General features: G+C 44.1%; 1 protein-coding gene across 2 annotated transcripts in view; it reads right to left on the bottom strand.

The window, feature by feature from the left end:
• Nucleotides 1-2,200: 2,200 nt before the first annotated feature.
• ncmap (non-compact myelin associated protein) overlaps nucleotides 2,201-17,106 on the bottom strand; it is an 86,644-nt gene continuing 71,738 nt past the window's right edge. For both annotated transcript variants that reach the window (XM_078237913.1, XM_078237914.1), the window contains exons 2-4: nucleotides 15,684-15,770; nucleotides 10,151-10,235; nucleotides 2,201-3,693 (exon numbers count right to left, since the gene is read on the bottom strand). In XM_078237913.1, coding sequence (XP_078094039.1) covers nucleotides 3,555-3,693; nucleotides 10,151-10,235; nucleotides 15,684-15,759 — 300 coding nt within the window. In that variant the 5' untranslated portion in view covers nucleotides 15,760-15,770 and the 3' untranslated portion in view covers nucleotides 2,201-3,554. The remainder of the gene's footprint in view (nucleotides 3,694-10,150; nucleotides 10,236-15,683; nucleotides 15,771-17,106) is intronic.

The raw sequence follows: 17,106 nt of genomic DNA, 5'->3' as shown, positions 1-17,106 counted from the left end.
TACTGTGTGCAGTATTGGTCCCCTTATATGAGGAAGGATATATTGGCATTGGAGGGAGTGCAGAGAAGGTTCACCAGGTTGATACCGGAGATGAGGGGTTTGGATTATGAGGAGAGGCTGAGGAGATTGGGTTTGTACTCGTTGGAGTTTAGAAGGATGAGGGGGGATCTTATGGAGACTTATAAGATAATGCGGGGGCTGGATAGGGTGGAGGCGGAGAGATTCTTTCCACTTAGTAAGGAAGTTAAAACTAGAGGACACAGCCTCAAAATAAAGTTTTAAGACAGAGTTGAGGAGGAACTTCTTCTCCCAGAGGGTGGTGAATCTCTGGAATTCTCTGCCCACTGAGGTGGTGGAGGCTACCTCGCTGAATATGTTTAAAGCGCGGATGGATGGATTCCTGATCGGTAAGGGAATTAAGGGTTATGGGGATCAGGCGGGTAAGTGGTACTGATCCACGTCAGATCAGCCATGATCTTATTGAATGGCGGGGCAGGCTCGAGGGGCTAGATGGCCTACTCCTGCTCCTATTTCTTATGTTCTTATATTCTTATGACCCAAGTACTGAAAATTCCGCCCGAGGTCAACGGACCTTCCTATTGTCCACCCCTCGCCCGCTCCGATTCTCATGACGGTTGGGGCGGTAGAATTCCGGTGATGTAGTGGGACTTGAATACACAACCATCTGACTTGAATGAAAGTTACCAGTGAGCCAAGCTGACAGACATGGAGCTGATGCGCAGTGAGGGTGGTTCGAATCGAAAACTTAGCTACTGGGTGGGATTTTCCGGCCCTTCCCAATCACGAGATTTCCCATTCCCGCTGAAAGCGACACCCCTTCTGCGGCGGGTTCCCCGGCATCGGGACAGGCGCGCCATGCAAAACGCAATAGACATCGGCGGGACTGGAAAATCCCGTCGGTGGCCAATGGTGAACCGCCTCTGCCGCTGGAAAATCCCACCCACTCAGTCTCAAAACAGCCAGTTGTACACAATGACTATCAAAATAGCATTTCGCAATGGTTTCATTTATAGTTTCATTTGTCCGAGTAGCATTTCACTGTGGTGCAAATAGTATCAACTAACTTGTTTGTGAAGGCAGATTTTAAGTTCTTTTTGTGAACAGGAAAGTGCATGAAGAGAAGAACAATTCACTTTCAGCAATTTTGTAATAATAAAATTGGTTGTGCAATGAGAAAATCAGTTTCACTTACTGTCAAAATAAAGTAACTTGATCCTTCAATATATCCTTTGAACGTAAACAATGAACATTCTCTACATAACTTCATGCAAAGTTCGAACATTTTTAAGGTCAGGTTCGATAAAACAAAAACGTCGTTACACTTTATGAACAAGTTTGACATTTATTTATTTTTGAGACTCTCTTTCCTCAAACAAGAAGATGCCCTTGGGGCTTTTTTTTCCAGTTATTGCATTCAGTCTGAGTGTGTCCTGTTTCTGTCTTTGAATGATCCATCTTCCTGAAAGGCACTGCACTTATTGAGTGATATCCCGGTGGCGACCGGGGATCAGGATCTATAATCGTTGATACTGGCCTGCTAATACAAGACTCTCTCATTTTAACATATGCATTTACATAAAACAATAAATAAAAACTATACAATACCGATTAATCATCTAAAAGATCGTACAGTGACTGCGTTACTTCCCTTTGCAATGCCAGAATACGTGGCCAACTCTTGTTAGAAACATCTCGTCACAAGGGCGAACAAAAGAAATTACAAAGTAATTAACGACTGTATAACTGGAGAAGCAAACGTACCCAAAAACCTCAACGTTGAAAAGTTTAAATTTGGAAACAAAGTAACGTTATTGTTTCCATGGAATACAGATTCTGCACTGCCTTTTAAATTAAACAAACAGGTTGATGAAGCCTGAAAATTAAATAGTTTGAACACAACTTCCTTCATTACTTGTCTTAATAGAAAATATGTTAATGGCAGGGGTGCATCTGTGAGAAATTGAGATGCCCACCTTCTTATTGTATATGAATCTGCTGGAAAAAGATGCAGCAAATCTGATTTAGGCAACTATCTCTCCATTAACCTAGCATTATTAATTAATAAAATTTTGCAATTTTATACTACTTACTCCAAGTGATATCCATAAAACAATAACTTAAAAAATAGGCAAAATGGATTGAAAAGGCAATCATTCTGCTAGACTAACATTTTCATTTCTTTGAAGGCATTACAGGTAATGTCGGTATTGGAAAACCCTGATACAGGCCGGAATTCTCCGGCCTCGCCCGCGGCTGGGCGTCTCCAGTCCTGCTGCAGCAAACAGAGTTTTAGCCGAGTGCCAAATCCTCCGTTCTTGCTGGCGGCAGTGGCGGGACGTATGACATCGGAGAATCCTGACCACGGGTTTACTTACACTTTCAGAAGGTTTTGGAAAAAAAATTCCATTTAGAAGGCCTCCGATTAAATAAAAAGTTACACAAATGCATGTGGAACATAGAACCAGAGAGGAATGTGATTGAAAACTGAAAACCAAGGTCCTGAACGTCAGACTGGTGGCTCACAGAATTCAGTGCTTGGGCTCCTGCTCTTTCGTAGATACTGAAATGACTGGCGGAAAATAAAGAAAGCATTAAAAGCATTGAAAGATTTTCAGAAGTCTTTTACGTTGGTTACATATTTGGGTAGAAAAACTGCAAATTAGATTTAACAGTGATAAATATAAAGCATTGCGCACAGTCAAACAAGAAAAAGGTCGCAGGTACATATGAATGGAACTAGGCGAACACAGATAAAGTTATAATGGAACTTGCAATGTGCAGATAATGCAGGAAAAGAATAAAAAGAAAGGAAATCAAGTCAGAAAAATCATGGAAGCGATGGTCGGGATTTTATGGCTTCACTCGACCCAAGACCGGAAATTCCCGCCCGAGGTCAAAGGACATTTCCATTGTCCGCCCTTCGCCCGCTCCGAATCCATGGCGGGCGGGATAACTGTGTCCACTTTGACCCTTGGATTCTTCCTCAGTTTCTCTGTGCTACCAATTCCACTCACACGTACCTTTCCAATCAGAATGCTAAGCATTTAGGATATTTTACACAGAAAGTTAATCGAGGCAGAGTCATTCTATTTTTCAAAACGCACTTGGATATTAGAAGGAAAGTTAGAATACAAAAAGGATTAACATGGATGGGCTTTTCTTGTCCTGATTCTTTCTCACATACTAGATTTTAATCCAGTGAGAAAGAATCCGCTGCCCAAAAAACCCATTAAGCTTTATTTGATGCGTCAGTCAACAAAATGTGAAGGTGTTTTGATGGACTGTGATCCCATGCATCTGTCAGGAAGTTACCATAATTGTTGTAACTGCTTTCTCTCCCACAGTGCTGCAGTCTGAAAAAGCATGGTGCAGCCAGTACGTTAGTGAGCTCCGAGATAATCATTCACTCGGAGAGTGGATAAAGATGGTAATTTTAACAATGTATTTCTTTCACACTCCTGTGGCCCAAAGTAGTCCGGATTCACAACCTGTGAAAGCACGCTTCTGTCCCAGTGCCATTAGCAGTTCTGTTACTATTTCCTTTCCAATGGAATGTTCGATGAGCCAGAAATCTGCGATATTGGTGTGCTCGTGGTTAGACTGCTCTTTCCAAATGGGCTGGAGAGATTTTTTGACGACTTTGGTGCCAGTTCCCTTTTCAATCTGTTTTGCCTACAGAATAACATCAATCGTTAGCGTTGTAACATTTGTGAAATGTCTACATCTAAACCATTAATTGGTTTGGGTCTACGAGAATGTAAAACATATAGGAATAGATGATTATAGTCCATACATTTCTAGATGCTCACAAATATATGGTCTATGTTGACCCATAACATTGTAAAATATTAACCACAAACACACAAGGCAACCATGTTGGTTTTTGCTCCGACTTCATGTTATTTTAAAAACTTGTTTGTTTCTGCATCCTCATCAAGTACTCCCTTTTTGTATCATTTTAAAATAATTTTTCCTCTCCTGTGGAAATTCCATAGGTGGGATTTTCCGGCCGCGCTCGTTTCAAAACTGGAAAATCCTGCCCGAGGTCAACGGACCTTTCATGGTTCTAAAGTCAAAGTTTATTTATTAGTCACAAATAAGGCTTACATTAACATTGCAATGAAGTTACTGTGAAATTCCCCAGTCGCCACATTCCGGCACCTGTTCGGGTCAACGCACCTAACCAGCACATCCTTCAGACTGTGGGGGGAAAACGGAATGCCCGGGGGAAACCCACGCCGACACGGGGAGAACGTGCAAACTCTGCACAGACAGCGACCCGAGCCGGGAATCGCACCAGGTCCCTGGCACCGTGAGGCAGCAGTGCTACCATCCACCTCCCCACTACCAGCTCCAATTCCCATGGCGGGACAAGAACATTCCCCCATGTCCTTTCCCCTACAGCTTCCATCTCACTGCTTATTACAGCCCCTGGGGCCCAGCCTTACAGACTACAATACAGGCTTTGATCCAGTTTTTGCCCACCGCCCCACACCCCCGATCCCCCACCACCCTCTTTCACCTCTGTTCCAGCCTACAACATGTTTGCTTTTCAAAAAAAAAGTGATTACCCAGGAAATATTGTGAAATTGATATTAATAAACATCTCGTAATTTGCCCCATTATTCCACACAGGTGGTGCAGGACCTGCAGTCTAGGTTTATCTGATGATTACCATTGACCCCAATGCAACCTGAACTATGACTGCCACCACATTATAAATATCATACAAACCATGCAGCCTATAAGACCTGCCAAACATCTGTGGTGAAATTGGTCTTTTTATTGTAGCAGTACTTTGTAAAATCTCCTTCTCATGCCATTCCATCTTTCCCATGTCATCCCTCTCATGCCAAACCCATCTGTAGCAGTGGGCCCCTTTCAGAGGCATGTGTTCGGAGGGTCATGTGACCTGATCACCCAATGGGGCAGGAACGTGCGAATCCTGGGGCTAAGAGCAGGCTTTTATCATCTGAATCTATCTGTGAGCTGAATGCAGAAGACACATATTGAAGCGCTCTGTACATAGTTTGAGTTAGTTAATAATAGTTATTGTTGTTAACCTGGTGATCACCAATCATTACAATTATCACAGCATCCTATTCCTTTCACCCTTCTCATGTAATCCCATCTCACCCCTTCTTCCTATGCCATCCCCATTCCACCACTCCAAAGCATTTTCCCCACCCTATGCCATGCCCTCCCCCCAATGCTGTCACCCACCTCCCATACCCTACCCCAAACCCCCCCCCCCCCCCCCCCCCCCCACCTTCACCAATCTCTCCAGCTGGAGAAAGTGTTGTTGGGATCTCCTTACCTCCATTGTTTTGTTTTCACTACCAACCTCTTGTCCTACTCACCACTGCCACCAACTGTTCCTCCCATGGCATTCCCTCCAACTCTCCTTCCAAATCCCAGCTAGGGTAACTTTGTCATTGGTCTCCACTTATCTTCTAGCGTTCTCTTCCTCCACAGATCTTATCACTGCCCCCGACAATCCACCTCCCCCTCCCCACCAACACTACAGCCACATGGCACAAATATAACTATAATACTAATTATCTACCACCTAAAAAAAACTGTTTAAGATTCAAGTAACGTGGTGTTCCTCCTTCTCAAAAAACCTTTTATTCTTTTATTTACATTCTAGAAATTCTTTTTACTTCCCACGGTGAATTTGCAGTATGGCTAAGATGCAAGTCTTATTCTTCCCTCCTCCACCTCCAAAATCTTTGGAAATTTACATGATTATAAATAGAACTATAATGCTCTTTCTTCTCAAAATGCATTTGCAGTTCTCATTGAAGCTATAACTGTTACAGCAAAGTACCAGCTGAGTTGTCCCCACTGTCATACATGCAAATACAGTAAGAAATTTAACAACACCAGGTTAAAGTCCAACAGGTTTATTTGGTAGCAAAAGCCACACAAGCTTTCGGAGCCCCAAGCCCCTTCTTCAGGTGAGTGGGAATTCTGTTAACAAACAGAATTCCCACTCACTTTTTATTGTAGCAGTACTTTGTTAAATCTCCTTCTCATGCCATTCCATCTTTCCCATGTCATCCCTCTCATGCCAAACCCATCTGTAGCAGTGGGCCCCTTTCAGAGGCATGTGTTCGGAGGGTCATGTGACCTGATCACCCAATGGGGCAGGAACGTGCGAATCCTGGGGCTAAGAGCAGGCTTTTATCATCTGAATCTATCTGTGAGCTGAATGCAGAAGACACATATTGAAGTGCTCTGTACATAGTTTGAGTTAGTTAATAATAGTTATTGTTGTTAACCTGGTGATCACCAATCATTACAATTATCACAGCATCCTATTCCTTTCACCCTTCTCATGTAATCCCATCTCACCCCTTCTTCCTATGCCATCCCCATTCCACCACTCCAAAGCATTTTCCCCACCCCATGCCATGCCCTCCCCCCAATACTGTCACCCACCTCCCATACCCTACCCCAAAACCCATCCCCCCCACCTTCACCAATCTCTCCAGCTAGAGAAAGTCTCCAGACAGGGGTGCTGTCTGGAGACAATACACATCTCTTTAACCTGTCTTAATGCTCTCTCCACTCACATTGTTTGTACCTTTAAAACTTGATTAGCTCTAAGTATTCGCATTCCAACCATTACTCTGTAAATTGAGTTTGTCGTCATATATCCTGTTTGTGAACAGAATTCCCACTCACCTGAAGAAGGAGCTTAAGGCTACCAAATAAACCTGTTGGACTTTAACCTGGTGTTGTTAAACTTCTTACTGTGTTTACCCCAGTCCAACGCCGGCATCTCCATATCATACATGCAAATAGCCAGACAAATTTTACTTTGAATTTTCTGTTTTGCTGTCACTTGTATTTCATAGTTGCTCTTAGTGTATTTTCGGCCTAGTGACTTGGGTTGTGATGGAAATGTTTGGTGTTGTCATTCCACAGCGGTAACTGCAAGACTACTCCCACCACACATATATTTCTTTCACATACAAAATTTGCCAAGAAGATCTAGAACACAACCAAACCCAACGTCCAGATCACAATTACACCTCGGGGAATGAAGCAGAATTTAGGCCCAGACTTAGGGATAATGACCAAGGGACAATGCATGGAAAACCTTATGCAGGCATTTGTAACATGATTATATTTAAAAGCAACTTTAGTGTTTCTTTCCTGAATTGTGTAATCTGTATGTAAACTGAAATATGCTCTTCGAGACTAGGCAATACATTTTTCCCATTTCAGACACCAAGCCTTAACATCAAACACACTCGGATCAGGAATATCACAGTCAAATACGAAGTAAAATGCCCTCTAATTGGTTTCAAATAGCCCTCATTCTTAACCTCAGAAGGGTAAACCTACTGCACCAGTTTGCCATTTCCACATGCCAGTTATCTTGTAATCCAGCGATTTTCAACCATTGTTTTGTTTAAGAACCTACAATATATTATGAAATTCTGTGGAACCACAACACTTTCTGCCTCCTCCCCTCCAACTGTATACAAACCAAAAATGAAAATAAAGTAAAGCACTATTTCATGAATGAATTATTAATGTTCATTGAATATATTGATTATATTGTGAAAAATAGGCACAATTTTCAAACAACCTGAAAACTAAGCAGAACCCTTTAGGGATGCTTTGGGAAAACCTTGGGTTCCATCGATGGGAAATATTATTGCAACCTCCCTCGGTTTTATGCTCGTTCTGTAGAAACTGGATCAAACTCTCCTAACTTATCTCACACATGACCCTTCCAGTCAGTATGAAGACTTTTATCTTTTCATTCTCCATTGGATTTGAATGCAGATCCCAGAACAATGGCTAACCCATTGCACCACCCAGTGCTATTTTGCGTGTAATATTGGGAGCAATTTTACCAAAACTTAAATCGCAGTAAAGTCGGGCATCGGGCCTTTAACGCGATCTGCACCCGATTCCGAGCAGATTGCGGCATTACCGACACCCGATTTTGGCGCGGGTCTGGCCCGATGCATTAAATCGACTTAATGAACCACGCGCTCAACCCTACCACCAAATCCCACTTTACCGTCTTCTGGCCCGTTCCGAATCCGCGCTTTTAGCGACCTGCAGAATAAAAATCCGAAGCGGATTTCTATTCTGCAGGGGAACCTCCGAAGCCCTCTCTGCCCTTGTGAAGTCACCATCCTCCTCGACCATCGTTCACGGACCCCCCCGCTAACCACCCCGGCAGACCCCGCCCCACCCCGGATCAGACCCCCCTGGGAGGCAGGCCCCCCCCCCGGGCAGACCGCCCCCGCCCTGGGATCGGACCCCCCTGGGAGGCAGGCCCCCTTGGCAGAGCACACCCCCAACCTACCTCGATCGCTGGTCTCCCTCCACCATCCTTCCATTAGCAAGATAAGCTGTATGTTCCTCAGCTAGATCCACTTTGGTCAACACAAAGATGGTCCTTCTGCCTTGTGGGTCCATCTGGCTCACCAAGTCAGTTACAATACTGCGTACAGCATCTACTGAACCATCTTGGATACAAAGGATAATGAATGGTACTGGTCGATCTTCCTGGTGTTATCAGTACTGTAACATCAGGAATGGCTGCCGACACCAAGGATATAATTTTTAGCATAAGCAAGGCTTACATGCAGAACCCTAATGCCATTATCCTTTGTATCCAAGATGATTCAGTAGATGCTGAATGCAGTATTGTAACTGACTTGCTGAGCCAGATGGACCCGTCACGCCCCCTCTCCTCCTTCCATCCCCCCTCCCCCCGAGGGTGATCTGGGTCCCGCTCCCTCTCCTCCTCCCACCCCCCCCAGAGAGTGATCTGTGTCATTCCCCCCCCCCCCCCCCCCCCAGATCTGGGTCAGAGAGCCGCTCTCTCTGCTTTTTTCTTTCCCGCCCGGGCTCGTTGCTTCGGACTTTTTTCGAACTGCGCATGCGCAGTTCAGAGCTCCGATCGGTCCGGCAGCGCTAAGCCCCGCCCACAGTGCGAATCGGACTGGAGCCGGAAAAAAGCGTACGGGTGTGCTGAAAAGAGGATTCCAGGCTCGGATCTATTTGACGCCCAGATTCGGCACTTAGGTTCAAAATGGTAAAATCAGACCCATTATTTTGAGTTGTATAGAGTGTCCTGCATGTAGAAGAAAAATGGTTATCAAAGGCAGTTTGAAAAAATTGTTTTGAATGATTTGGGTTAGTCCAATTTATGGCAATTGTTTTAAAAAAGTATCTCATGATTGGTTTTGTGGGTTCCTTGTTTTGACTGCTGTATATAAAGTGGTGAGCTCACTATAACAGCATAAATAGAAGAATGAAGAATAACCCACACAATGGGTTACTTAGCCAGTTCATGAAGTTTTGTGAGTTTAAAGTTTAGTTATTTATTGTCACAAGTAGGCTTACGTTAACACTGCAATGAAGTTACTGTGAAATCTCCTAGTCACCACACACCGGCGCCTGTTTGAGAATTTTCGCATGGCCAATGCACCTAACCAGCACGTCTTTCAGACCGTGGGAGGAAACCGGAGCACCCGGAGGAAACCCACGCAAACGCGAGGAGAACATGCAGACTCCACGCAGACAGTGACCCAAGGTGGGAATTGAACCCAGGTCTTTGGTGTTGTGAGGCAGCAGTGCTAACCACTGTGCCTCTGTGATAGGTGTTACTTGCTTGCAGCCCAGGATGGAAGAAAATCTCCTAAATGCCTCTGATGATGTCACTACGTAGTCATGTGTCACACTACTCAGAGATGCATTGGTTTACAATACATAACAGTGATTGGTCGGTTTCTCTATGTATTTATGCTTGATCAAATCCCCATTTTTTTTAAATACTTTTCCAATTCAATCAAATCAAATCCAATTCAGAGTCTCAACAAGTTGAGACATTTCCGATCCAGGCTGACAAGACAGGGCGGGTGACTAAACCAACCTGTCCTGGGCCTGATCTACATGAGTCAAGCTGATTGGAGAAGGGGGAGGATCCATTGATAAGGGAAACAAGGCTACCTCACGTCTTTGGCACTTAAGTGAGAATTTTCCCTTGCATGTGTGTCAGTTTGTCTACCTCAATACTTTTATATTTGAGTCTTTTGATTGAATGAATGGATAGAACAATACTACAAATAACATTTCCCAATTTCTTCATTACCTGTTGTAGTGCTTGACAGTGACCAGTACCAGGGTGAGTATGACAATCACTCCAATTACAATGACAGCTACGATCGCACCAGAACCTGGAACACAAAGGAAAATTCAGTAAATGTGATGCTCGCATTTCCATCAACATCATCTGTTCTTGTCAGAAGAGTTGGGGCTAGTGTTGTTGTGGTCAGTTCCCTCCACCCTACTTACAATGAGTTGTTAATATGTTACTTTTCTTGTAAAACTATTACTCCAATTGAAGATTGCAGCCAATTTACTTAATTTTAACCCAATGCCAACCACATGAAGATTCCGATATTTATCTACAATACTTTAAAAAAAGTAGGAATAGTAAGTAAATATTATCTGGACTTTCACTCTTCAGTTTCAAAACTTTAAAAGCCTGTTAATTTTGTTTTCACTGAACCAGATTTATGAAGTGAAATAGTGGAAAAAGCTGTGAGAAAAACAGGACAACTTCAGACCACGCAAATGATAACTATGTGACAATGCACTGGTAATGTCCCTCTTGAGCCAATTTAGATTTTATACTTCATAACAGAAACAGCAAATGCTGGAAAATCTCAGCAGGTCTGACGATATCTATGGTGAGAGAATAGAGCCAACGTTTCGAGTGAAGGGTCGTCCAGACTCAAAGAGTTGGCTCTGTTCTCCCTCCACAGATGCTGTCAGACCTGCTGAGATTTTCCAGCCTTTTCTGTTTTTGTTTCAGATTCCAGCATCCGCAGTATTTTGCTTTTATCTTAGATTTTATACTTTTTCGGTTTGCTGCTGTTAGGAGGGTTGGTAACCAGAGGATAAATATTTTAAGATAATGGTTAGCAATGTGAGCTGCTCTTATCTAAAATGCACGACCTGAAAGAACAGCTTCAATAGAAATTTTCAAATTGAATCTAAACTTGGAAAAAAAACATCTTCAGGACTATTGGTAAAAGAGCAATGAGGTAGGTTAACTTGATAGCTCTATCAAAGAGCTAGGAAAAACAGGATGGGCTTCTGACAGACCTCCTTCTGATCTGTAGGGTTCTATCATTCATTGCTGATATGATTTTGCTAATTTTCATGATTAAAGTTATTATAAGGTACCGTTTGGCATATGCTATGCAATTCTTAATTGCACAAATTCTGAATTTAACTCTCACTTTTCAATTTAATATTAACATCCACCTTATTTTAATTATTTGTGCCACTAACAGGTTACATGATGAGAAATAGAACAGAAGAGCTGGAAATACTTAGCATGTGACACAACATCTGTGGAAGCCATGATGTGGAGATGCCGGTGTTGGACTGGGGTGGGCACAGTAGGAAGTCTCACAACACCGGGTTAAAGTCCAACAGGTTAATTTGGAATCACAAGCTTTTGGAGCGCTGCTCCTTCATCACGTGAAAGCTCGTGATTCCAAATAAACCTGCTGGACTTTGACGTGGTGTTGTGAGACTTCTTACTGTAACATCTGTGGAGAGAGAGGCAGAAGTAACTTTTGCCATCGACTTGAAACATCGGCTGGAATTTTCCGGCCATTCACAGCTGTGGGATTCTCTGGTCCCATCGGCGGCGCATCCCCTCCCGCGGGTTTCGCGGTGGCGTGGGGTGACATCGATGGGAAGTCCCATCGACTGCGACAGAACCAAAGAATCCCGCTGCCAATGAATGGCGTGCTGCCTCCCACTGCTAAGAAACAGCCGGGAAGCCAGAGAATCCCCCCATTAACTCTGTTTCTCTCTCCATAGGTGCTGCCTAACCTGCTGAGTCTTTCCAGCATTTTCTGTTTTGATGTTAGATTTCAGAAGTTTTTGTTTTTGAACGTGCGAAGAGAAGTTGTTGAAATCCAACTCACTGTTATATCATTGATGGTAAGAAGTTTAACAACACCAGGTTAAAGTCCAACAGGTTTATTTGGTAGCAAAAGCCACACAAGCTTTCGGAGCCCCAAGCCCATTCTTCAGGTGAAAAAGGGGCTTGGGGCTCCGAAAGCTTGTGTGGCTTTTGCTACCAAATAAACCTGTTGGACTTTAACCTGGTGTTGTTAAACTTCTTACTGTGTTTACCCCAGTCCAATGCCGGCATCTCCACATCATATCATTGATGGCGCAGGATATAAAACTTACTGTAGAGCTTCACATCACAGGACCTTTTGTTGCCACTGCACTTTCTATCACATTAAACCCATCCTGGCTGGCATCTCATCTTCCGGCTAAGCACTTTACAGCCTTCTGGTCTCAACATCGAATTCAACAACTTCAGATGATTTGCTCTACCTCACCTCGGCCCCCTTTGTTTTCATTCTATTTTATTTAATTTTTTACTGTTCTCTACCTTTTATTTCTTTATTGTCTTTCTTCATTTTTCTTCCCCCCCACTCTTTCCCCCACTTCATCGCACTTCCCTTACCTTTTCTCCCCCCCCGCTTCCCCTTTTCTACATTCTACCTCTGTCCCATTTCCCACCCCTCCCTCCAGCCCACCCTTCCCCAACATCTTCATCTGTCACAGCTTACAGCTTCTCTGCCATTTGGCCATTCACACCCTTTATTCTCTCCGTGGACAGCTATTAGCAGTTTTCCCCTGGTTTCTATGGCTATGACTCATCTTTCATTCCTTCCCCCTGCAGTATAAATATTTCCCACTTTCTATGCCTTTTAGCTTTGACAAAGGGTCACCTGGACTCGAAACGTCAGCTCATTTCTCTCCTTACAGGTGCTGCCAGACCTGCTGAGATTTTCCAGCGTTTTCTCTTTTGGTTTCAGATTCTAGCATCCACAGTAATTTGCTTTTATCTGGCTGGAATCTTCCAGTCCCACCGTGAGAGGCTGCAAGCCATTCAAACATCCATTGACTTCAGCAGGACTGGAAGATCCTGGGAGGGGACCTGTATTTAGTCTTAAGTTCTTAATTGTAAGAAACAGTCTTTCTTCACGTATCTTCACACCCAAACTGTTTGTTACCCTCTGGGGAATAGTGAGGGAAGGATACTGAGGCTGATTATCTGCCCACTGAACCGCGTTATGAAGGCTCCTTCCATGTCCAAAGACAAGCCCCAGCGTTGGACTCGAACCCAGAGCTTCTTGTTCTGCGGTAGGGGTGCCACAAGGCCTCCCCACATAAAAAACAGTTTTATAATTTGGTATTTTATTACCACAAAACAACATCTGCCAAAAAAGCAGTAAGTTACTTGATTAGTGTCGATGTGACGCCGCAAAAGCTATTACAGAGTGACAAGCGACACATAGCTCCACTTCCAGAGATGTGAGGCACAAAATAAAAACCTGCTTTGAAAATAGAATTAGAATCATAGAATCCCTGCAGTGCAGAAGGAGGCCATTCGGCCCATCAAGTCTGTACTGACCACAATCCCACCCAGGCCCATACCCCACACATTTACCCTGCTAATCCCCCTGACACTAGGGTCAATTTAGCACGGCCCATCGACCTAACTTGCACATCCTTCAAGTGTGGGAGGAAACCGGAGCGCCCGGTGGAAACCCACGCAGACACGGGGAGAAAGTGCAAACTTCACACGGACAGTGATCTGAGGACAGAATTGAACCCGGGGATCCCTGGCGCTTTGAGGCAGCACTGTGCCATTGTGCTGCCCTATTGGCCAAGACACTGGGCCAGATTTTTGCAGAGTTGGGCTGACTCTGGAGATCTTTAAAAATGATGGGCGGGACCTGGATCTGGAAATCCTGCCCATATTTCTGACATCCCATTGAGCTGACTGGAAAAGGGAGCAGAGTATGAATCTTACAGGCAGAAAACCCAAACTCGGCAAGACCATTTGAAATGAATTCAAACAGATCCCACTTTCACTGTTTCAAGGGCTGCAATGGGGGAGTCAGGAATTTATGGAGTATACGTAATTGCTGTGGCAGGGTGGAGAATGTTTGTAAGTGTCATGACCTGAAGTTTTTTTTTCAATTCAGCCCTTTAAACACTAAAAAAAGTTGAAGTTGTCAGTTCGAGTTGAAACAGCAACCTCTGCTGAACTGCTCTTATTGACAAGCAATCTGGTACAGATAAGAAAAAAATTACCATCTGTTTCTGAGGTTCCCAAGAGGTACTTTTACAGCTGAGGTCATTATGAAAATTTGGCTGCGCTTCAAAAGCCACGTATCGCAACAGGAGGAAGCCGAGTTCAAATTTTTACTGGCAATTTAATGAGGCTATTAAAATATCAGCTGATGACTCATGTCGGGGTACAGGTACTGACTCATGTCGGGGTACAGGTACTGATTCATGTTGGGGTACAGGTATTGACTCATGTCGGGGTACAGGTACTGACTCATGTTGGGGTACAGGTACTGACTCATGTTGGGGTACAGGTACTGACTCATGTCGGGGTACAGGTACTGACTCATGTCGGGGTACAGGTACTGACTCATGTTGGGGTACAGGTGATGGATTGTGTTGTTTTATAGTTCCATCCTTGCCATTGGCCCTCTCTCATTTTGACTGTGATCATTCTTCAAAGGTGAGTGTAGATAACAAGCGCTGGCAGATTTGTGACTAAATTAACACACTTTACAGCAAGAATCCCTTGACAGCAAGAAGTAGAAAAAAAACCTTCTTCTCCTTATCTGATGGGATTATTTTTAGCTATTTTCATATGAGGGAGGATGATATATTGGCCTTGCAGTGGGTGCAGAGCCGAATTGCCGAAATTATACCGGAGGCAAAAGGGTTAAATTATGAAGACATTGCATCGACTAATCTTGTATTTTCTTGAGTTTGGAAGTTTAAGGAGTGACCTAATTATGTTGCTTAAGATGATTAAAAGACTTGAGAAGACAGAAACTGATAAACAATTTTTCTAGATGGGCAAATCCAGAATGAGGAGACAACCTCAAAACTGGAGCAGGACCATTCAGGGGTGATGCCAGAAAACACTTCTCCACACAAAGAGCAGAGGAAATCTGGAGCAAGGCAGATAAATGACTGGAGATTCAGATCAGCGATGACCTAACTGAACAGCACAGAGGCTTAAGGGGCTGAATGGCCTACTCCTGTTCCCTGCAACTCTAGTTGCCCTCTCTGGTTGGGATGAGGTCATTAAGAATATCCGTGTCTGCGTGGGTTTCCTCCAGCTACTCCGGTTTCCTCCCACAGTCCAAAGATGTGTGGGTTAGATTGATTGGCCAAGCTAAATTGACCCGAGTCTCAGGGGGACTAGCAGGGTAATTAAGTGGGGTTACAGGAATAGGGCCTGGGTGGCACTGTGGTCGGTGCAGACTCGATGGGTCGAATGACCTCCTTCTGCACTGCAGGGATTCTATGATAAAAACTGGGAACCAATGGTCTGCTTGATTCGGCTCTGCATTGGCAAGGGATGAACGATGAGGGGAACCTCTCCTCTCGCTTCGCCCCCACTCCAATATATTATACTCAGCAGCAATTGAAGTCACAAATTATTCTACAAAGCCAAACATGGAAGCTCAGTGGTTAACAGCCTGCATTGTGCTTCCACATAAACCGATTTACAGGAAAGGCAATTGACAAGCAGCAAGAAACATCCTTACTCTGGTACAAAATTTCCTCAGGGGATCTTGTGGTCATCGTTATGTTGACATTTCCTTCTGTTGTATTGGCAGCCATGTTGAGGGTCACTGACAAAAGGGAAGAAGAAGCAAAATCAAAAATCAAGGATCAGAGGAGGCGTCTGTTTTCCAAACCTCAACACAATCTAATTGGGATTGCCAAATATAGAACTGCCACTTTATCACAGGACACACGCACACACAACACATATACACACACACCACACAAAACACATATACACACACACCACACAAAACACATATACACACAAGCAACACACACACACACGATGTTCACAGCACTAAAGGAGGCTGTTCGGCCCATCCTGTCCACTCTGGCCAACAAGGAGCCATCCAGCCTAATCCCACTTTCTACCCTTCAAGGCCACGGCACTTCAAGAATAAAAAGATGCAAATTCAGACCAATTGTAACAAGTTGGACTTTGGATCAATTTGGATGGGAATCAAGTGAAAGCAAATCACAAAGGCACACGTGGATGAGAATTACCCACCACTGGCATAGATCATAGAATCCCTACAGTGCAGAACATAAGAACATAAGAAATAGGAGCAGGAGTAGGCCATCTAGCCCCTCGAGCCTGCCCCGCCATTCAATAAGATCATGGCTGATCTGACGTGGATCAGTACCACTTACCCGCCTGATCCCCATAACCCTTAATTCCCTTACCGATCAGGAATCCATCCATCCGCGCTTTAAACATATTCAGCGAGGTAGCCTCCACCACCTCAGTGGGCAGAGAATTCCAGAGATTCACCACCCTCTGGGAGAAGAAGTTCCTCCTCAACTCTGTCTTAAACCGACCCCCCTTTATTTTGAGGCTGTGTCCTCTAGTTTTAACTTCCTTACTAAGTGGAAAGAATCTCTCCGCCTCCACCCTATCCAGCCCCCGCATTATCTTATAAGTCTCCATAAGATCCCCCCTCATCCTTCTAAACTCCAACGAGTACAAACTCAATCTCCTCAGCCTCTCCTCATAATCCAAACCCCTCATCTCCAGTATCAACCTGGTGAACCTTCTCTGCACTCCCTCCAATGCCAATATATCCTTCCTCATATAACGGGACCAATACTGCACACAGTATTCCAGCTGCGGCCTCACCAATGCCCTGTACAGGTGCATCAAGACATCCCTGCTTTTATATTCTATCCCCCTCGCGATATAGGCCAACATCCCATTTGCCTTCTTGATCACCTGTTGTACCTGCAGACTGGGCTTTTGCGTCTCATGCACAAGGACCCCCAGGTCCCTTTGCACGGTAGCATGTTTTAATTTGTTTCCATTGAGATAGTAATCCCATTTGTTATTATTTCCTCCAAAGTGTATAACCTCGCATTTCTCAACGTTATACTCCATTTGCCATATCCTCGCCCACTCACTCAGCC

This window comes from Mustelus asterias, chromosome 21 (genome assembly GCF_964213995.1).
Source record: "Mustelus asterias chromosome 21, sMusAst1.hap1.1, whole genome shotgun sequence".
Classification (NCBI taxonomy): Eukaryota; Metazoa; Chordata; class Chondrichthyes; order Carcharhiniformes; family Triakidae; genus Mustelus; species Mustelus asterias.
Note: the sequence above shows the minus strand (reverse complement) of the source record. Positions and strands in the feature narration are given on the sequence as shown.